Below are 23,437 nucleotides of genomic sequence, written 5' to 3'. Positions count from 1 at the left end.
TTTTAAGGCATGAATAATTTGTTTTTCAAATAAATAACGTTTAAATATGTCATTTTTGTGATCAAAGATGAGTTTTAAGGGATAAAATGATTGATTACAGTAAGACTTTAAATAAAATATCTCCCTTTGGAGTGGACTTTGAGCTTTGTAACCTTGCAGATCAATTAACAATTAAGGTGTTTTATAAACAACATTGTTTGTACATAAATGCATGTTTGGAAAAAAAAAATTGTTTTGGCATTATGCTTGCAATTGCAAAGCATTTATTTATTTGAACTTGTATTGTGATGTTAAATGACTCCTTCGAATATTATTAAGTAAACAATGATTTAATTACTATAGATAAATATAAACCTATACTGTTAAATAAATCTAAAGAGCCTGTGTGCTCAGATATCTGAAGGGCATTTAGGTGTAACATGAACTGGAAAGACTGGTTTATGAGCAACTGTGCAGATATATTTTAGCACGTGTTACCTGTTTATCACGTGCAGAATCGCGACCTGCTGTGAGATCCTTTTGAGAAGATGACCTTTGTCATTCTCCCTCAGCACTGGCAGCATGTTTAACGAGAGCAGGGGTTACTAAAGATGTTTTGCTCTCAGGCGACACGATACCTTTATCGACCTTCTGTTCGTGACTGCTGCATCATCACCCTGTCTCTTTAATAAATGAAGCGTGCAGCATGTGATCTGGCATCAAAGGCTTTGATCGAGCTACAGTACATATGGCAACCCAAACATAACTCATCCTCCTTTGATATTTTGCTAGTTATATTTGAAAAACATTTGTTTAACTGTTAAATGAGTAATTTGCTGTCTCCTGGCTATCTAGACAGCATTTTGGGGCGTATGTATGGTGCACATAACATAATGTTTTGAGACATTATATTAGACAATAATTTTCATGTACAGGTGTCACCCACCCTGGTTTTCTTAACACAGCTGAGAATGTTAATCTTCTCTGTAATTTCTCTCATGGAATATCTAACCTATTGACGTGTTCAAATCAACAACAATGTTGACTAGCCTAATTATTTTTGTGGTACTACTCCAACTCCAAAGATCATAATAAAATATTCAAGAATTATCTATTCACATCTGCCAGCGAAGAGCAAAAATCATTAGCTGAGCAATACCAAACTGCCTTACCCCATAGCATTCATTTTAATGACATGACTTTTGAAAACAGTAAAAACAGCCCCAAAGTCCGAGAAATGTCTGCGCTACGTCTACACATACTTTTTTTTTTTGAAGAATGCAACTAATGAGTAATGAACATAACTAATAGCCTAATGCTCAGCTTCAACTTTCTTACTGACACTATTTAGACTGAAGGTAAAGGACAGGCCCTGCAGTTTCATCCCAGTGGTCATTTGCGTCCATTAACTCCATTGCTGACTCCAGAATGTCTCAGAGATGTTGGTGCCAGGTCATAATGGAGTCAAACCATCTTCTTAATGCAAAACAAGAAAATGTGCCCCACTTTGTTGAACATTTGAACATTTTTAAAGTCATTTTGTGAACATTTTAAGGTTGGCACAGTTGATTTAATAATCTAATTTTAACCTACAAATATTCAAAATATCTAATTCTTTGTGTTGCCGCTTATAACACGTCCTAAAAGAGATGTAAAGTGATTTGGTAATGGAATTTCAAAGCTAGCGTGATACACAAACTGTAAAATTACGCAACAGCATGTTACTTCACATAACACAGAAAGCAATTTGCCCTAAAAAAAACCCTCCATTAGTTTGCCGGTTGTATTCAGGGATCGTTTTAAGTAACTCTTACACAACTCAATGCGGTTATATAAAACGCCACTAAACAGAAGTGTGCATTGGCTGAAGAGAGATAGAACAAGGCCTCATAGTTCCAAAAGGATTTTTTTTATTCTCAAACTCTGTTGAATTATTCAGGAATTTTTAAGACAAAGTCAACTTCACCAGAGCAGTGGAGTGACCATTAAAGTTTCAGTGCTGCTCTCTGTGGTAAGAAATAAAGCCATGAAATATTGATTGGATGACATGAATGGATTTGTTTGTTGCAAATGTTCTGTACATACTGTATGGGAGAGGGAAGGACGACAGAACATGCCTGTTGATGTTCTATATGCAGATAAGAAGGATACATACAAAATTATTTAGTTAACTATTTAAAATACATCAATAGCATGCTCTCTGCTATTTTCATTATTCACAGTCATATTTACAACTGGTTATGATCCAAACAGTTCAATTAAAAAAGAAACTGATGTGATTTTAAACTCAAATTGTTTTTTTAAAACTATTAAAATGCCATTTAAATAAATATATAGCGGTTCTTATCTTGCCAGAACTGGTTTTAAGCCATATTTACAGTTTACATTACTTATGTTTACATATTTGTACATAAAACAAGAATAAATACAAAACAAGTGTGTTATATGATTCATTGATTGGTGTAAACACTGCAAATTGTTCCTCCTGATGGGGGTTTGTTTTGATTTGTTTCATTGTTAGTGTGTGTTTTTGCTGAAGTCAAAATGATCCCAAACAGAAACAAAGTTACTAGAATGTCACATTTCTGAAAAAGTGCATGTCTGTTTTGTGGTCAAACAAGTGTTAAAACTTCAATAATATCTGTCCGATGGGTTTTGATAAGGTCGGAGAAACATTAAAAGAATTTGAGGGGGAAATAAGATGTTAATTTTGAATTTGCAATCAAACAATTCAAAAGTATAAATTATGTAAACATCAAGCCAATCATTAATAGAAAACCTACAAGTTTTATGTGCTATGTCTTAAATAGTATATAAGTAGTCGGCTATCTCTGGCTGATAGCAGAATACTTTCTGAATGTAACATTGAAATAAAGCATTTTCCGTGAAGCTGCCTCGAAACAGTTTGGATAAATAAATAAAAAACTTGAATTGAAATAAGTACCATCTCCAGTCAAAAGGAAATACATTTTAGTATCTCCAGTTCAGTTTAGTTTTTGCTATGAGACCACAATTGTATTATGCAGATAAGGTTTATTTTTGTCCTGTTTATGTTTCCACCATAGATAAGACAGTCATCTGATACAAAAGCCATGAGGAAGTTGACATATAAACACGGGCCACGGGGCAACTAAAGTTTTTAAGATGTTATGTCATGTTATTATGACTAGAAAGACACTAAATTACAGATTAGTCTGTCATAATTACAATGTTGGCTACATTATGATTATAAAATGAGACATGTTCCAGTGTTTAACTGCCTAGCAGTATTATATGAAATTTTATGCTACACATTTTACCTCATATTAATTATAAAAGCATGTTTCTAATGTATCATCATAATAAACAAATAGCCAGCAGCATTGAAACTTTGAGAAGTCTAGTTGATTTTTAATAGGCAAGCTATTTTTGTCAGGCCTTCATTTAACTTGTCTAATAGTAATAACACAAGGTTGCTTCAATGTGAAAACAGCAACTATGAGACCTTGACCACCCCAACAGTAAGAAAACATGAGTAAAACGTGTCAATTCAAAAATTCAAGCACACTGCCACCTGCTGTCTGTAAATAGCCCTACAATATAGCGACTGAGGCACTCAAAGTAAAAACTGTTGTTCTCCATCCTTAAATAAACTCTGTATGTGATTATCAGTTTAAGCGTGTAGACAGAGACAAATAATTCCAGGAATGAGAAATTGAGAGACATAAAGACTACTCACGTTAGTTCCAGGAAAACTGATAAACAGAGAAGCACTGCCATCTTGTGGCCATCAGTTGGTATCGTCTGCCTAAAGGGTTAGTTCGACCAAAAAAGAAAATTATGTCATTAATCACTCACCCTCATGTCGTTCCAAACCCATACAACTTTCGTTCATCTTCAGAACACAAATTAAGATATTTGTTATGAAATCTGAGACCTTTCCATTGACAGCTACGCAATAGCCTACCACTTTCAAGCACCAGAAAGGTAAAGGCATAATTCAAAATCCAGAGAGTCTAGTCACTAGACTCTAGTGGTTTAACCTAAATTGTATTAAGTGACGCAAGTGCTTTGTTTGCGCAAAAAAACATAATTTATGTTTTGACCTTTTGTGCATATTTCCTCAAGGGCAGGGCTCGGCATTAAGCCTTTTCATGTGCTTGTCCTTCGGACAAGGAAATCGGTCACTTGTCCAAGTAGCCTAAAACATTTGCTTGTCCAGAATTTATTTGTGTGTGTGTGTGTTGTAGATAATTTGTTCTGAAGCAATATTATCATCAGTGTTCAGTCAGCTTGATATATTTAAACCAGCATATTTATGATATTTTATCCTTTATAAACGGCATGTTTCCATTATCGTTTTAAATTTATGCTTCATATTTTATTATTATTATTTTAGCAATTCAATTAGAATAATAAGACATGGGCTGTTACCAATCAAATTAAATAACTTACACTGCAAAATTATGCAATTGTTTGCATTAAATAATGTTTACTTATTTAATGCACGAAACTAAACCACCAGTAGGTGGCGGCAGGTGACCGTCATTTATTTAAATGATTCAATAATGAAACGGTTAGGCCTGTGTTCCTGTGATATATGGTCCTGCTGTGATCTTTGTTTGGAAGTATCAAAAACAGACAATATTGTGTCTAAAATAGGCTATTAGTGACTTATAATATTAACTGAAATTAGTGTCACATTTTCAATTGTTATGGTATTCAGCAATATTGGTCATGTGATGTTGCTTAATTGTATCATATGTTATAAACATAAAAACTCAGTTTCAAAAATCAAAAATATGATTTTTTTTTATTTTATTCTCACGGTTTGGTGATTCCCTAGTTATTTTGTTATTGACGTTTTAAGCGGTAATGGGACAGTAGCCTGCAATTCACGTTCACTTGCCCCTTCACAAAACACATTTGTCCCGCCCGGACAAGAGTTAATGTTGAGCCCTGCTTAAGGGAGAGGTTTTCCCCCACTCTACCCTATTGTAGACAGAAATGGGAGATTATAATAAACATTCTGAAACAATAAAAACATAGAACATTAAAAATCGGTATATTGTGTTCCGAAGATGAACAAATGTCTTACTGGTCTGGAATGAGGGTGAGTAATTAATGACATAATTTTCATTTTTGGGTGAACTAACCCTTTAAAAAAAAAAAAAAAAAACACTCCTCGCACACACTGAAAGAAATGTGTAGCTGGAATAAGAACAACGCTGTTAGTTCTTTTTGGTTGCTTTATTAAGTCAAGAATGTGATGAATCAAGAATGTTGACCTCAACTCATACCCTTAAATCAAGTAGACAGTAATAACTGAAGAATACAGACGTGACGTCCTCTGCATTCTTAAAATACTAACACTGATTTCTCAATACAGTGCTTGGGCAATGTGGAGGAGATATCATATTGGCTCTTGGATATGTAGGATTGTCACTCATGCCGCATGCACAAAAAAGCTCAAAGTGGTCTGATAAACACAACAGCTCTGTGAAAAAGCACATGTACTTCAATAAATACAAAAATAAAATTCTAGTTCATATTTACAACATTTACGAAGGGATTCAGATGCATTTATTTAGGGAGAAGCTAGTTGGACAAGTTTTGAAACAGTCGGTTACAGAATTAATGTTTTCACCCCAAAAATCCTTAGCAACCTTTTAAGGGCCCATTCACACTTACGTCCATCTGTGTTGTTTTTCCCATGTAAACATTGTGACATATTTGACTGCTGCAATGCTTCTTTCTGTTTATTTAGATTCTTGCTAAAGTTAGAAGTAGTTTACATTCATTTTTTCTTAAACTATCTGATTTACATTTAGGGCCTATTCATTTAGAAGGATATAAATATTTTTGAACACACAGATGACACCAAAGGGCTATGATTTTTCAACATACGGTTCATTAAGGCATGGTCACATTTTTCAGCAAATGTTCACAGGCAAAAATAATTTCAATTGGAATCAACGAGATCTGGAATATTGAAAGATTTACCCAAGAAGATTTTGTGACAGGGTCCAGCTGGTCATGTGGATAATAGTCATCAGGATCTACTGTATACAATAATGACAATATATTCAAAAATAATGGAAAAATGACCCAACTGATTGGTTAAACCCCATAGAAGAAGGTCACATGGATTTTCCAATCTGGAAAACAGAAAGATGCTTGGTTCGAAAGTGACTTCTGTGTGAGCTGAAGTCTTCATACATAACTTCACTACTGACAATATTGTCACACGTGGGTGCTATAAATATTGCACGAATAATCCACAGAATACAGAGTAGAATAATGGGGGAAACATCCACTACACTAAGACAAGACCATACAAAGAACTGAACAAAACACACTGACTAAATTAGTTATTTAATGGAACGACATTTGAACGGAATCATTAATCAAGGGAACAAACTCACACACACTAGAAAACAAGGTCACACAGGCAAACAGGAACTAAAACACAATTAAGCTACGCCAAAAACAGAACATAACAGATTAATGGTTACAGTAAGCCGAGGAGACATGGAGCCAGGGTGACACTGCAGGTCCGTAGAGCCAAGGGGGAGCAAACAGTTCATGGGACCGAGGCGGAGACGGGGATCCGGAAGACTTCTAGAGCAGGTGCGTTAGAGAGCAATGTTCGAGCAGGAGGGAAGGTGAAGTTCGGTAGAGTTGAAGGGATGGTAGAGGTTACAGGTGTAACCGGAAGCCTGTAATCCCGTGGTGGAACCAGGGTGACGCCTGACCAACGCGGAGATGGGGGGAAAAGGTGCCTGGCGGAACTGGTGGGATGGGCCATGGTGGAGATGAAGAAACATGATGCCAAGGCGGAGCCGATGAGTCAGAGGACCGAGTTGGATCCGGGGCTCGGTGGCTGAAGGCGCAAGCGGGATCATCATGCCTCGGTGGAGTTGAGGACTGGAAGAACTGAGGCGGACCCGCAACACTGCAGGGAGCCAATAACTAAGGATGAGCCGAGGGACTGACAGGAACCATTGGAGGAAAGGCTGGGAGGGATCTCTGTAGACTTTAAGCTGGACAGAACCAGCGGGGACGCAGGAGATTCTGAGCTGGCCAAAACCAGCGGGGACACAGGAAACACTGAACTGGGCGGAACAGGTTAAGGGAGAATCAGGGTACTACCTCAAATTCATCCTAAATATTTCCAGAGGCCAGGCATCACTTATTCACAGCAGAGGGAGTGTGGGTGGGGCTTTCATCCATGTCCTCAAACTCCACAAGCATTCCTTCAGAGACGAGTGTTATTGCCGGCTAGCGCACCTGGTCAGACATGTCCTTGGGCTCAGGCTCCGGGACGGGGCACGGCTCATTGTTCACGACAGGTACTGTTCAAGGTCTGTGGTGGGCACAAGCATCTGTTCTGTCCGGCAGGGTGAAGGCTGACTGGGCTCTGAGTTTAGAGTGGGGCTGGTGTCGTCCTCCGCATGGTCGATGGTGAACCACTTGTTGTTCACCAGCACCCACTCTACGAATGTGGTGAAATCCTCACAAGGACCGCTTCCTGGGAGGCGTGCCCTGGACCGCTTGCTGAGGCTGGAGATGTAGATGTAGGTCAAGATAGTGCGTCTGGCACGTCAATTCCAAAAACTCCCTAATGCGAGACACATACGTCCAACTAGTGTTGTCATGAGTACCTACTTCGGTACTGAAATTTAAAAAATGTGATGATACCAACATTTCCCTCTAGCATTTTGAGTGTCTGCTTTCATCTGTAAACCCTCAGTGAAAACAACATGTTGTTGATCATTGTAGCCAATTACAAACATATACTGTATGTTGAGCGCGTGAACGTAATGGCCAACCAGAGGTGTTTAAGAATCCGTTCAATTCAATTTAATCCATTAATTTTTACAATTTTCAGTACTTTTGACAACACTACGTCATACGTGATGCATGCAAGAACACCCTGCATGACCTTCTGTAACGCCCACGTCTAGAAAACACACTCGACCTCTGTAATAAACACGGAGATGTTAGTCCCGTCCGAATCTGTATTAAATCACAGACTTCGAGTGATAAAAATTGTAACTCAAACGTCGTTTAGAAAACTAGACCTGTCCGAATAGGGCTAAACTGGTACACACTAGAATACTAGGTCACACAGACAAACAGGAACAGGGAAAACAGAAACTGAAACACAATGAAACTAAACCAAAACAGATCATAATAGTAGCATATAACCATTACTAATATAGAGTGGACCTTTTTTGTCTGCAAAATGTAGCTGTTAATGTGACCACACTTTTATCAAAATCCCAAAATCCAATACAAAATCAAGTCATTTCTATATGAATCCACGCAATCAGGAATTTCTCATGAGGGCAAAAGATTTCCGCAATTTACCAATGAACCTTTTTTGGCCACAAAAAATTCACAAACGTGACGCACTTTTACACATTGTTCTTGGACAGTTAACTGCATACTGCAATGCAATGGATATTTAAAGCAAGTTGACTTAAAAAGTTCAGACAAGAGGGACCAGATGTTGAAAAACCATTCCACAGATAAAAAACAAACAAACATTAAACCAGCTTTTTGGCTGGTCTAGCTGGTCTTGGTGTTAAGCTAGCTATTCTGCCTGCCTCACCAGCTGACCGAAACTCATCTAAAACCAGCAAAACAGCTCAAGCTGGTTTCATTTTGTTTTAAGCAGAGTCAATAAACCTTTAAAGGTAAGACAATGACTATCAACATGACTTTTCCATCACAGGTTAGAGAAATATGGCACAGTTTGTGAAAAATAAGATTGATAGATATCTTAATTTTAAAATAAAGAAATGTGCAACCATTGTTCATTCGAGTACATTCAAACAGCAAAACATCTGAGAAATTTCGCTTTAAATCAGTTTCAAACTGTATGATTTTACCACTCTAGATACATTTTGGGATAATTCAAGATGTGTCTTTGTGTGACACGTGTATTCACTATTGGACAAATAATTTTTTACACAATGACACAGCCTCCAAATGAAATTGTGGCGGTACAATTTTCCTTCACAGTCACAGTGTGACCGCACATGCAAGCTGTCAAGCGCACCATTGGGACCAAAGACGTGGCTATGATGTGTATGTGACTGATGACGTCACACAGTGTTCCATGACTTTTACCCCAGATCTCATTGGGATCATGTACAAAAACCGTGAAAGGACTGGAAAAATCGTACAGTATGTGACTGGTTTAAATGAAGCTTAAACCACCAGATCTCCACAACAGAAAGCTTCTTACAACCCTGCATTCATCCCATGTGTTTTTAAAGTAGCTAAATGTGGTAAACCTCTGGGTCATCTTCAGAAAAAGCCTTGACTAGGGTCATTTTTCTTTCCGATCAGATGCCTTAAACAGATACAACATGAAAGACTGAGATCTGAGGTTATTTCCTGTAAAAATATTGTAAATGCCAAAATAGAGTGTAGAGGCCATAAACCCACTTAAAAAATATACTCACAAAATACCACAGGGATAAAGGAAAGGAAATCTATCAGTCTCCTGGTTTTCGTTTCAGTCTTTGAAGCAGGAAGTCTTGTTGTCTTTTCTCTGCAAGGAGCTCTTGGATTCTTTTATTATGCGTTCTCTCACGGAACAGCACTCGCTTTTTGGGGACAAAGTGATTGAGTGCGACCTCGTTCAGACTGACAATCCTGTAGGGCACGTCGATGGAGTTATTCTCCTTCTTGTCTTCTGACCGTTGGAGACTAACTATGGCAGGAGGGCTCGTTGTTGGAGTAATGTTTGGCGGTAGAGTTGTCATAACCGTTGTCTGGAGGTTTTCATTCTCAGGTGTGCTTGTATACTGTGTAGTGATTGACCAAGGCTCTGTAGACGATGAGATGAAATCATGAGATTCCGATTCCGAGAAGTGTTCAGCTGAGACGTCGGTCCAGGTTTCGTCCTCGTAGAAGGGGGCGCTGGTTTCCTCTTCGTAGTCGAGTGTGCTGGGACGTTTAGTGTCCACGGTGACAGAACCAGTGGTGAAAGTGATTGTGGTTCTTTGTTTTAGGGTCATTGGGTTCAGAGTGGTCGTGTGGCCCCAAGATGCGGGGTTGGTGCTGATGTTTCTCCATCTGCTGACTGATGGTGTGATTGTAGTGCTGGGCTTCTGCGAGGTCCTGTACAGCTGCGTCATGTGAACGGGAGATGTTGCAGTGGGAGTTATGGGTGGGGCAACAGGGGTGTAGATCCAGGGTCTGGTCAGGTTGAATTCAGAGGTGTAGTTGCCTTCGTTGCAGGACTTGCAGCACATCTGCCTGTAGCCAAGGTTGGAGCAGTACTTACTGAGAACCTCCATTCGACAGATCACAGACTTGTCTCCTTTACAGCGGGACCCTGATAAGATAAACCAGCAGGAGACTGACGTCAGTACAATCATCGGGGAAAAAAGAAAATGTATTAAATATTAACATTACAATATACACTATACCAGTCAAAAGTTTTGGATCAGTAAGATTTTTAATGTTTTTAAAAGAAGTCTCTTCTGCTCACCCAGGCTGCATTTATTTGATTTAAAGAAACAGTAATATAGTGAAATATTATTACAATTTATAACCTCTGTTTTCAATGTGAATATATAGTAAGGTGTAATTTATTCCTGCGACCAAAGCAGATTTTTCAGGATTCTTTGATGAATAGAAAGTTCAAAAGAACAGAATTGATCTGAAATAGAAAGTTTTTGTAACATTAAACACTACCGTTCAAAAGTTTGGGGTCAGTAAGAATTTATTTTTTGGGGGGAAAGAAAATCAATACTTTTTCATTAAGGACGAATTAAATTGATCAAAAGTAATAGTAAAGACATTTATAATATTACAAAAGATTCTATTTAAAATAAAGGCTTTTCTTTTGAACTTTCTATTTATCTGTTTTCAACATTGTAATAATAATAAATGTTTTGTTTTTTTTGCATCAAATCAGCATATTAGAATGATTTCTAAAGGATAATGTGACTGAAGACTGGAGTAATTGTTTTGGTATTTTTAATCAAATTAATGCAGCCTTGGTGAGCAGAAGAGACTTGTTTTAAAAACATAAAAAACTTACCGATCCAAAACTTAGTAGTGTGTATATATATTCATATTTTATTAATATAATATAAAAGATTTATGAAATATGAAAATGAACGAACAAGAGGCTTAGTGTAGAGTGTCAATACAAGATAAATAAAAAAATTAGGATAAGAAAATCAAACAAATTCAAAATATGTAATATATTAAATATAATATAGAAAATCTAATATAATAATAATGTTAAAAAAAAAAAATGAAATAAGAAAATGACAGATACAGAACACCAGGAAAATGAGGGGGAAAAGTGCAATTCAAATACAGTTAGTCACACTAAGCAAAACAGCAACAAAAAAAAAAAATAATAATATAGCAAGAGCACATATTCAGAGGGTTTTAGTATTCAATATATTAGTTGATCCTTTATTCCCATAAACACAGCTGACAAGAAACCACATAGTTACATAGAGACTTCCTGTCAAATATAGAGCGTATACAAGACAACACATACAACTTTTCTCAGTACAATGTAAACTGCTTTGAAATGTCACACCATTCACAGTTTAGTAAACATTTTGGTAAAACATCAATTGAAAAACTGACAATTTTGAGGATTATAGTTATAAAAAGAAAGGAAAAATTGCACATCCTGAATTACATTTAAACAATCACAAAACGTAACCGCACGTACTGTAATGTTATTTAATGCTACACTGGAATGAAAGAGCCATGACAAATAAGACCTACAGAGGCCAGCATTCAGCAGAGATCTGACTACAGGCCACATGCTGCCTTCAACACACTATCTGATATCACTTTAAACAGTTTTAAATACTTCAATAATGTGTCCAGATGTGAGGTGGTTTGAATATGTAATTCCAGAAACGTGCTGGAAGAACTGTTGAAAACAAATGCTACCGTTAATGCTTTTTACTGTAAAGCTTGTATAGAAGTCTCGTGTGTTTAAATAAAGGAGGATTTTCAGCCTAGACCCTGTTATATTTCTTCCAGTTACTCAGAGTACAAGCATTCCCATTCAAAAAAAGCAGACACACGCACGCATAGATAAATACAATATATTACTTTTGTTACTGGTGTAAGAGATAACAGTCATTGAATATGTTATTAACGTTACTAAGAATGTTCAACATCATTTAATATAATTGCAGTATAGTTTTTAAAAAGGCCTTTAGACATCGTCTGCGTCGTCTTTCCTCAGACTCATAATCATCCAGCCGTGAGAGACTGTGAAATAACCGAAGATCTGAGGAGCAGCAACTGTCTACACTCCCTTAGCTGTAAACATCCATATTCGTCGCTGTTCTTTTCTTTAGCTGCCTCTTTTTCGAAATTCAGTGGGCATGCAAAAAATTCCTGTCCCTTCAACCTTAAAAAAGGCAAAAATGTCTGATGCGAGTGGAAGCTAATTACGCAGAAGCATGAGGTATTTTTTATCCTTCAATACGACATCAAACGCCGGCACGCAACCGATTTATAAAATAAAATGCAAGTGTTAAAGCGTGCACCATCATCATATCGAAAAAAAATAAAATTAGCTTTTAATGATTCCTTCTATATACTCCGTTCTTAAACCATTCTTCAAGAAAATATATACAAAAATACATGACATTTAACAGTCAAAATAAAGAACGATTATGGCTCGCATTGCCATTCTAGTGATATATTCTTTATGCTCATTTTGTATACGCATTGAATTGACAAATTGACTGAAATGCTCCAGTTACTTTCAGTACTGGACGAACTCCCTCACACAGGAGTTTGTTTCATAGAGTTCGTTGAATGATTCACCCTGGATGTCGTCACAACAGTCATATCCATATTACCTGACGTAGCACAACCATCATGGCTTCTCAAAACAAGGCCCCCTTCTGCACTTTTAGGCCGTGTTTTGCCCTCAGCCCTGCAGAAGACCATGTACAGAGCGAACAAGGGCAGAGGAAAGAAACAGCCCGCAGAATTCCCTCGAACGAAGGAAATGTAAAGACTCTGAGAGGGACAGGAAAGCGCTCAAGGCAGAGTGTAACAGAGCCATAGTGTAAGAGAGAGAGGCAGGGTCCAGGAAAGAGCGGCCATGCAGCACACAGCAGGCTGAGGACTGGAGACGGGACGTTTACTTGAGGAGATCTTGGGCGCTGGGAACTCGGGGTCAGCTCTGGAGAGCCACTGGATGAGGAAGTTCCCTCTTTCATCTGGGAGTTGGGAGAGAGGATTTAAGAACATGGTTATTGTGGTTTTAAAGGAGTCTTAAAGGAGTAGTTCACTTTCAAATAAAAAATTCCCGATAATTTACTCACCCCCATGTCATCCGAGATGTCCATCTCTTTCTTTCTTCAGTCGAAAAGAATTTAAGGTTTTTGAGGAAAACATTCCAGGATTTTTCTACATATAATGGACTTCAATGGCAACCAACGGTTTGAATGTCAGTCTCAATCATAGGTCCCAATGCAGCATCAAAGGCTCGACACGATCCAAGTCGAGAAATAAGGGTGTTATATAGCGAAACGATCGGTCAATACATAAAAAAAAAAAAAAAAACGTTTTAACCACAAATGCCCGTCTTATTCCATCTCTGAGATGCGCCACGCATTACGTCATCACGTTGGAAAGGTCATGCGTGAAAGACATCATGGACATGCACATGTAAGGACCATTTTAAACAATAAACAACTGACACAAATACATATAAATATGTGTCATTCAACATACAATAACTTTGAACGGTCCTCCTGCTCCAAACTTGTAAACACCGGGTCGGTACTTCCGACTACGTCACGCGTCGTGACCTTTCCAATGCGATGACGTAATGAGTGGCGCATCTTAGAGATCGTACAAGACGGTAGTCAGGCTATCACCAGACCAAGCTCAATCTTTTAAGATTGAACATTAGTCTGGGGAGTCTGCTCTGTATTTTCTACTGCACAAGAGGCGTGATCAACGGGTATAGTTCAAATGACTCTGTACACAATTGGATAGTCCTTCAACCAATCAGACGCGAAAACTCCAGTTTGTACAAAACAAACGTGTTGGTTTGGAGCATTGATCAGCGGTTTGCAGAAGCAGCAATGGCATCGAGCGATTTTTGCAGGTTGTGCAAGAAAAACATGAAAGTGAGTGGTATTTACACCCACTTGAGCGATTTGTTTGCTAAACTAAAGAAGCCATTGAGCATCGTCGAGAGGTTAAAAGGAATTGGATTTGTCGTTTCTCTATCGTCATCGTGTAAAACCCGCCAATAGCGCGCCAGGTGGATAAGCCAGTTTGTGATTGGTTCCCGCAAATTTGGAAAGGAAGCAGGATAGATAAATGTACAGGTTTCCAGCCTGAGCTGCAGGGCGAAATCAAATCGCCGGCAGATCGGGCTGGGTTTACCCAGTCTAACAAGATGGGCATTTGTGGTTAAAAAGTATATTATTTTTATTTATTTTTAGAAAAAGACAGATCGTTTTGCTAGATTAGACCCTTATTTCTCCACTGGGATCGTGTAGAGTCTTTGAAGCTGCATTGAGACTGACATTTGGACTTCAAACCGTTGGTTGCCATTGAAGTCCATTATATGGAGAAAAATGTTTTCTCAAAAAATCCTGGAATGTTTTCCACAAAAAATCTTAATTTCTTTTTGACTGAAGAAAGAAAGACTTGGACATCTTGGATGACATGGGGGTGAGTAAATTATCAGGAAATTTTTATTTGAAAGTGAACTACTCCTTTAAGTGAATTCTGAGGAGCTGTATGGATACTCACTTGAACACGGTGTCAGCAGACATGGTCTGATGTTCTCAGGCTTGGTTTCCATGCAGATGCCGATGGCATTATCAGGGGTGCTGCACATGACCTGCCGCTCCTGAGTCCCATTACCACAGGTCACTGAGCACTGCACATACATACACATGAAGACATATAGCAGAATGTTACAATAATACTGATTAACTTATAAACAGACTGCATTATGTAAAAAAAATAATAATAAAGGATTTTGAAAATAAAGTCTTGACATTACGAGAATGCTTGTTTTGGGAATGTTTTGAGAATAAGGTTGTTACAGTACATTAGGATAAAAAAAGTAATCTATCATATTCTAGTAATAAAATCTAAATTACAAGGAAAAAAAGTCACAGCATATAAGTAAAAGTAACCTCAAAAGAGAGACCCTTAAAATATACCCAGAAATGGGCTTTCTTTCTTCTGTGGAACATAATAGACATTTTAAGGAATGTCTCAGTGTTTTTTGTTAACTGTTTCCCTGCCAAACACAGAATTTTCCGTTATTTGTGAGAAAACGCTTCCTCTGGCAAACACTTTCTATGTTTCCGTGTTTTCAGTGTTATACGGCTTTGACATCTTCTGAAAGAGCACTGAATATCCTGATCAAAACACAGGTGAAGAAGATGCAGAAACAAGCAATCTCATATGTAATCATATGCATATGTAAAATAATGTGATCAAGAGTTATTGCAATGGAAGTCAATGGTGACCAAAACTGCTTGGTTTCATTCTACATTCTTCAAAATATATTTTGTGTTCCACAGAAAAAAATAGAAAAAATAATGTTAAAGAGGTTTGGAATGACATGAGGGTGAGGTAATCATAACAGAATTTTCAGTTTCGGGAAACTATTATTTTAACATAATTAATAATGGTGGTACAGTTTAAATGGACCTGAACTATTGTATAAAAACATATTATTGTGCCGTTCATAGGGATACACCAATATTCAAATTATTATTTATTATTAAAACTATTTTGTCTGAAAATTTTAAAATAAACACTTAAATCAATTTTAAATGCTACAAGTGAATAACTTTGAGCTTTAGATGGTGACAAAAATATGGGAAAAGAGCATGTACAATTAAATATCCAATATTGATCTAGAGTTTTTTTCTATGTTAAATGAAAAAAAGAAATCAAACTCGCCTGAGACCAAGGTCCAGTTCTCCACTGTGCGGGGCATAGGTGACGACTGCAGGGTCGTCGTCCTTCAGGCCGGTCGTCGTTGCAATATTTGGCGTTTATGGCTTTGTATGAACCGTCCAGTTCAGGTCTCACACAGCGCACAGGTCGAGTCTGAGAACCGGTCTTACCACATGATTTACTGCACTCCTCCCATTCTCCTGTCACCCAGCTGATATACACAATACACATTTCAAAAATGTCCACAAACCCCCATATCCTTACACCATCATCTGTCACAATTGTATGATATTGGTTTGAAAATGACCACATGGTGAACCTCATTTGCTTACATTGGTTCTGAGCACTCCTTCTGGTTGCAAGCTCGACTGATGGCGCGGGGTTTGGGTATGTTGGCGCAGAGTGTGCGGTGCACCATTTTGCCATCCGACTTCCTCCGGCATCCAAAACGTGTGTATTGTTTCCCTGCAAGCCAGAAAAATAAACAAAACGCCACAATACAAGCTGCTGTCTTCTACGGTTGATCCAAGTTTGAATCATAGCTCGTGTCTATCACGGGGTTGTGCCCCGTTCAGAGGTGAACTGAGAATTCAATTATTTTGATACATTTTCCTCAATTTGAATTGAATTTGAAGTGAGGTACCAAACAGAATACAGAATTGGAATTCAAACCTTAATTTAAGGAAGTAAAATGAAATAACAAACAATCAATATTTTTACTTTTCAGTATGAATTACACAAAAATATGTTATCATATAGGGTAATACTTTACTAATACTTTTATATTGCTACAAAATATTAATGTTACAAATAAATGCTGTTAAAATACTTTATATTAATCAAAAAATCCATAAAAATGAATCACGGTTTCCACAATAATATTAACTGTTTTCAACATTGCTAATAATATAAATGTGTTTTTTTTTTTTTTAGCACCAAACCAGTGATTTCTGAAGGATCATGTGACACTGAAGACTGGAGAAATTATGTTGAAAATTCAGCTTTGCCATCACAGGAATACATTTACATTTTACAAATATTATTAAATAGAAAAGTTATTTTAAATTGTAATAATTTTTCACAATATTTTTTAAAATAAATTTTTACACAAGATAATTATTTCAATAAACATTTTTTAAAAATCGCACCAACACCAAACTTTTGAACGGTTTTGTACATTGTCAATTCAATTTAAATTCTAAGACTATTGAAAGTGAATTGAAAATGAGAAATATTCTTCTATATTGCTGTGTACCTCCGCCACATGGCTTGGAACAGTGCGACCACTTCCTGAGAGCCCACTCGAAGTAAATTGTGTCGTCCTGAGGCAAGGTGTTCTCCATTGATGAGAGCGGTTCTTCAGGCAGGATGTATTTGTATGAAAGCGTGACTTTAGAAATGCTCTGAGACTGAACCTGGAGAAGATGTTTGATATTGGTGAAGTATGTTACTTTTATAAAAAAGCAATACTTTTATAGCCTTATTGTTCATGTGATTTAACCTTAATTGTACTTACCAACTAGGGATAGTTAACCCACATTTTTTTATGAATTTCACTTCATTTACTCACCCTCATGCCATCCTCAATGTAAATTACTATCTTAATCCATATAACCCCACTGGATGAATTAATATTTTCTAAAGCAAAACGATAGGTGTGTGTAAGAAAAATACAAAGTTCTGTCATGAAACTCTAGATTGCGCAGACTGATGGGTCCTTAAAGCAACCTGCTGACAATCACATCGTTAACTACACGGCACCAGCTGATTGGTTCCTATGCATCTGCAGCCAATGAGCTGCTGCTTAACATTTAAATATTTGGTCAGTGTTTGCTGCCAGTTTGCAGTACTTTCAGAGTTCTTCTGAAACCCTCCACCTTCCCCAGCTCCACCTGTATAGATCTGCTACTGGCAATATGCTATTTGTGCAGCAGCATGTCTTACATTCTCATAGCAGCGTGTTTGCTTGACTGGCAGTAGCAAATCTGTGTACTTGCTCTGCAGCAGCAGATTAGCAGATCTATTCCGCCAATACCAAATACATTAACATTGTCATATCCATTTGTAATGTTTTGTCTGAAGCCCCTTGACTTCACCACTGGTGTTATTTCAACCCAGATTTATTATCTCTTCAATAATAACATCCATTACCATGCTAAAAGAGTTGTCATGATAGAAATACTAATAATTTGAACTTTTTAAAAAATATAAATCAGTGCTTCCGGTCTTCGGTCATACGTGCGTTCATGAGAGGTACGTTGCTCGACATGGTGTACTGTAAGTGCGTCACATATTAAAAAGCTTGTGCAAGAAGTGGTGGTCCTCTGTGCTTCTGTGTTACTTCTTGTGCAATCGATTATGTTAAGCTGAACTTGTGAAAGCTCCTTTAGCCGGAAGCGATGGTTTATATATTTTTCTCACACACCTATTGTTTCGCTTCAGAAGAAATTGATTCATCCACTGGGGTCGTATGGAACAAAACATTTTGTTTGTGCTTATCTGAACAAAGAAAATCATATACCTGTATATTGAGGATGACATGAGGGTGAGTAAATGATTAATAATTTTTGGGTAAACTACCGTCCAACTAGTAGTATTTAGAAATGCACTAATAAATCTAGTGCCCTTATTATCCCTGAACTTCCTATAGGCTTCGTTCTGGATTTATAGTTGTCTACTTTGATCATTTTGGCTGATATAATGCTCATTCTCACCATTATGAGAACTCCATATTTGAGTGGTCCGGTGGTCTGGACCGTCTCCATGTCATCATTGTTTGCATACTCCCACGCCACGCCTTTCTCGATTACTGTGCGTGACTCAGGAAAATCACCCTCGTCGTTCAGGAAAAGATGATCTGTGGCCTGGTTCTTCACCGCTAGCAGAGGACAATTTAACATTAGGACAATCTCATCTCCATGCAGTTCAATTTATGCACCCAGTGAGAAAAAACAAGGATCAGTCTTCATCAAGCTGATTTTATATGCGTTTCTTGTACCTATAAATCACAATTTTGGAAGGCATTACTTCAAAGTAGCTATAGGGTGCTTCACGTCCACTGAGCTGGAGCTCCTAATGTTATCAGTGCCAGGAGGAGTCCAAACCTCTCCATCAATAACAAACAGTGGGAGGCCAGACACTTGCACTATGAGGGCCAGTGTCGGAGTAATTAATCACACTGCCATTTACTGAGAATGAGCTTCTACCTAGAATATGTGGAGTTCCTTTGAATTCACGGATCTGTATGTGGCGTGCTCCTCTAGGGATCTCCAGGATCTTCAGAAAACCTTAGAATGAAATTCACAAAAGCCAAAATGAGATTTGAAAATGGAAGGATTTCCTGATTATGATGAAATTTTAGAATGAATCTGGGTTGAAAACATTGAGTGACCTGCTCATGGAGTCTGCAGCGAGGGCAGAAGCTCACCTGGTTTCCTTGTGCTGCGGGTGAAGTTTCCTTTGACAATCTTGCAGGTGGAGTTGTCTCCTCCACACACGCCACACTTATCGTCCTCTAGCTCCGAGGCGATAACATTGTCACAGCCCACTTTCTGTGCAGAGAGCAGGGTTTAGGAGAACCAAGAATATAGAGAGAGATGTAGGCCCCAACTTAGGTGCTGACATTAGATAAGTTGAGCAGATTCACATAAATGTTATTTCATAAAACATTTTTTCGCAGGAACTTTGGAATTCATTCAAGGGCATTTTTTTTAGTTAAAGGCACAATATGTACAATTTTTGGATTAAAATATTTTTTTACATTATCCCAAATGTTTCCAAGAATGTTTGGTTTTATTTTGGAGAAACCATGGAAACACCAAAGCCACTTTAACCCTTTAACGTGCATTGTAACCGTGCGGTTGACCTTTTTTCGCGGTCAAATTCCTGTCATTAAAACTCGCCAAACCCCATTTTTAGCTGTTTGTTCTTCTTCCTCTCACTGAATAGAATGTGTAATGACAATCATATCCACTGGGTGGCAATGTTGTACTAAAATATTTTGCTGCTGAGACGAGCTGAATCGGAACCGGAAGTGTATTGTCGTGACCTCTCCTCAAGCAATGGCTGCCAGTGACGCTAAAATTTAAGGTAAGGAATTTTTTGGTTGGATTTCATGTTCTAGACTTCCTAATGATTATATTTTTGTTGAATGGAAGAAACGTGATGATAAGATGTATCTCTCTGTTACCACAGAAAAGTTGCGTGTTCGTTCGGTTGAGTTGCCCAGTTAGGGTAAACAACTGGACGCTAGCTAAATTAGCACAGAAACGCGATCGTGACTTAGTATAATACATCCTGCAGGATCATACAGCCTATTTCTTTGCTAGACTATATATATTGTACCCTTATTTATACAGCCTGTGGTTTTACCTTCAGATTCTAAATTTAATACTGTTTACTCTTTACATATTACGAAATGAACCATTAGTCTTACTCATTATTTCTGCAATAGCCATCATAGCTAAGGCTTATTGACTAACACTAGGTTATGCATTGAATAGCTACAACTACAGCTGTCTAGATGGGTATAAACATTACATTTTCTGTTCAATAATCTGACAAACATAAGATAATGAGACTAATTTAATTGATGGTTGGATATTTGTGGCTTTATTTAGCACAGTAAACTTACCTTATCAGTCACACTTCAACATTTTCTGTCTCTTGTTATGTCATTTCATGGTTGTGTGTTATCCGATTTGTCATACATAGTACACAGAGTATTTATTAGCATGTGCAATTTTTTCTTAACAAATTAAAATAAATCACAATGTGCCTGTATGTTGGGAGAACAGTTTATCAATATGACAATTGTGCATTTATTATGGATAGATGTAGCTACCTGATGCACTGATTATTCAAGACACAGTTTGTGACCCTACACTGTACAGTAATGTTTATTATGTTCCATCTCTTTCAGACATAATGGACTGCCGTACATTTTATGGACCCCCCAGATCTACCTTTGACTAACACTATTGCACTGTTACGCATACACACACCCTTACTTGATATTATTACTACATTAATTTTTATATGAAAAAAAAGATTTACAAGTTGCATTTTAGTATTTTGATCAATTTCACATTTAGAGTAATTCAAGGATGAGAAGTTGTTTGAACAGAAAACAGTTCTTTGTTACGTATCACCTAACAAATCAAAAGATATGTGCTATATTTCTATTTTATTACATTGTCAATTTGTCTATACCATACTTGTCAGATATTGCTACCAGAGATTATTTATTTATTTATAGTATACAAATTATTTAGCCTATTGTTGACAGCTGTCATAATTATTTATTTAGTTTTGTATTTACATTTGTTACATTTCTTGATTTATATTATGTTTACTGTTGCACTTTACAATGTTTTTATTGTATGAGTTATAATAAGAACATGTTTTATAAAATAAATTGATGATATTTTTAACATATTTAACTGTCTGTGATGTTTTTATATGAAATAAAATTCAACTTCAGATGCACACAAGAAAAAAATCCATGAATGCCTAATACTAGTTACTTCATGTCGAGAACTACCCTAACTGGGCAAGTCAACCGGCTGGTTGACGTGTGTATCTGCTTCCTGATTGGGTCATTAAAAAAAAAAACACTGAAAAGTTGCTAAATGTGGACTAAGGAACGGCATTTTATAAAAAAAATTTTTTTTGCATATTTATTTCTTAGTGTGACTGATAAAGGGTTAATATATTATGTTTTATTAGACAGGTGAGCAACTGTTTGGATACATTCATCAACAGAAAACGAATCAGTGTTATATAGCTCAACACAATTATTCTTATTGTTTAAATCTTGTTTTCTTGATTTACCGTAAGTACCATGTTTTAACATGCCTAATATCAATCTAGCTCACTGCAGTTCGCAAGAAACGGTCTCAGAGTAGCCGCCAAGTGAACGCACAGAGTAGCATGATACCATAACTTTCATCACACTAAAATCTATCTAATACGATAAACCGACGACGCAGAATAATGGCATCTCCACTGCTCTTGAGCTGTGTGTCATGCTTGTCTTTCATTAGGAATTGCTCCAGCGGCCAACGGCTTTTAGGCCCACCCAGCTTCATGTAATGTTAATAAATCTTTAATAAATGAGCTCATCCGTGAATATGATTTCTGCCAGAGTCCCATCAGATTTTTTTCCACTGCCTGTAGAGGTGAAGACAACAACTCCCATGATTGTGCGAAATCCCGGTGTCATCAAGCTACGCCTTTGTTTTGAATAAGCGACCTCTAGTGGCGAAAATTACATATTGTGCCTTTAAAAGGTTTCACTCATTAAGAAATGATCAGTAGTATTATTAAAAATAAAAAATATTTTACATCACACTAGTGACATGCAATAATGCTGATTTATTGTCTATTAAAGCATTAATAGACAATAATAAGCAGTTTATAAATACAGTTAAAAATGTTTTATTCTTGATTTAAAAGCATATCTATAATGTGTTTAATAATTATATTTTCATATGTTATTAATGATCAATTTATCATTTCTAAATTAAGTACTGCATTATTTACAAACCAGTTATTTAAGAGTTGTCAGTGGTTCATAATATTACTTAGAAAGTGTATGTAAATGATTAATAAACTATTTAAATGTACATTCATACATCTTATTATTCAGACATATAGTAATAGTTACTTAGTGTGTTAGTAAATGCTATATTAACATGTATTACTACTGTAATTCATGGTTAATTCAGGTAGTTATAAAGCATTTAGTAGTGGCAGTTAACTATTTTTGTTAGCTCATCTAAAGTGAGGACTATTTATGCACTGTAAAGCATTTACAAAGGAGATTTAAAGGCTGTTAATATTTCTATGTTCTGTATCACTGTGTTGTGTTTGTGTCTTTTTTTCTGTTTAGAAGACAAATGAGCCTTTAAATCTCCTTTGTAGATGCTTTACAAGGCATGAATAGTCCTCACTTTAGATGAGCTCACAAAAATAGTTAACTCACCACTACTAAATGCTTTATAACTACCTGCATTTACTACATTTACTTACACTTTCTAAGTGATCTTATGAATCACTGACAACTCTTAAATAACTGGTTTGTAAATAATGCTATACTTCATTTATAAATTACAAATAGATATGCTTATAAATCAAGAATAAAGCAATTGTAGCTGTATTTATAAACTGCTTTTTAATGTATATTAATGCTTTATAAATTATGAATTAACTGTTTACTAATGCTTAACTAATGATTAATAGCGTGCAGTTATTATAAAGTGTTGGTATTGATATAAATAATTTTTTTTGGATGTATTATACATTTCTCTCTCTCTCTCTCTCTCTCTCTCTCTCTCTCTCTCTCTCTCTCTCTCTCTCTCTCTCTCTCTCTCTCTCTCTCTCTCTCTCTCTCTCTCTCTCTCTCTCTCTCTCTCTCTCTCTCTCTCTCTCTCTCTCTCTCTATATATATATATATATATATATATATATATACCCCTTTCTTTTCCTCAGCACCCAAATCTTGGCCGCATATAAATTTTTT

At 36.8% G+C, this 23,437-nt stretch overlaps 1 protein-coding gene across 2 annotated transcripts in view; it reads right to left on the bottom strand.

Moving 5' to 3' along the window:
• Positions 1-5,201: 5,201 nt before the first annotated feature.
• The window catches only part of adamts2a (ADAM metallopeptidase with thrombospondin type 1 motif, 2a), a 73,041-nt gene continuing 54,805 nt past the window's right edge, over positions 5,202-23,437 (bottom strand). For both annotated transcript variants that reach the window (XM_079586811.1, XM_079586812.1), the window contains 9 exons: positions 19,343-19,466; positions 19,122-19,202; positions 18,630-18,793; positions 17,171-17,330; positions 16,248-16,380; positions 15,919-16,126; positions 14,749-14,878; positions 13,122-13,196; positions 5,202-10,312 (listed from right to left, as the gene is read on the bottom strand). In XM_079586811.1, coding sequence (XP_079442937.1) covers positions 9,468-10,312; positions 13,122-13,196; positions 14,749-14,878; positions 15,919-16,126; positions 16,248-16,380; positions 17,171-17,330; positions 18,630-18,793; positions 19,122-19,202; positions 19,343-19,466 — 1,920 coding nt within the window. In that variant the 3' untranslated portion in view covers positions 5,202-9,467. The remainder of the gene's footprint in view (positions 10,313-13,121; positions 13,197-14,748; positions 14,879-15,918; positions 16,127-16,247; positions 16,381-17,170; positions 17,331-18,629; positions 18,794-19,121; positions 19,203-19,342; positions 19,467-23,437) is intronic.

Source organism: Phoxinus phoxinus (assembly GCF_949152265.1).
Source record: "Phoxinus phoxinus genome assembly, chromosome: 17".
Taxonomy (NCBI): domain Eukaryota; kingdom Metazoa; phylum Chordata; class Actinopteri; order Cypriniformes; family Leuciscidae; genus Phoxinus; species Phoxinus phoxinus.
The sequence above is the reverse complement of the archived record's forward strand: the minus strand, read 5'-3'. Positions and strand labels throughout refer to the sequence as shown.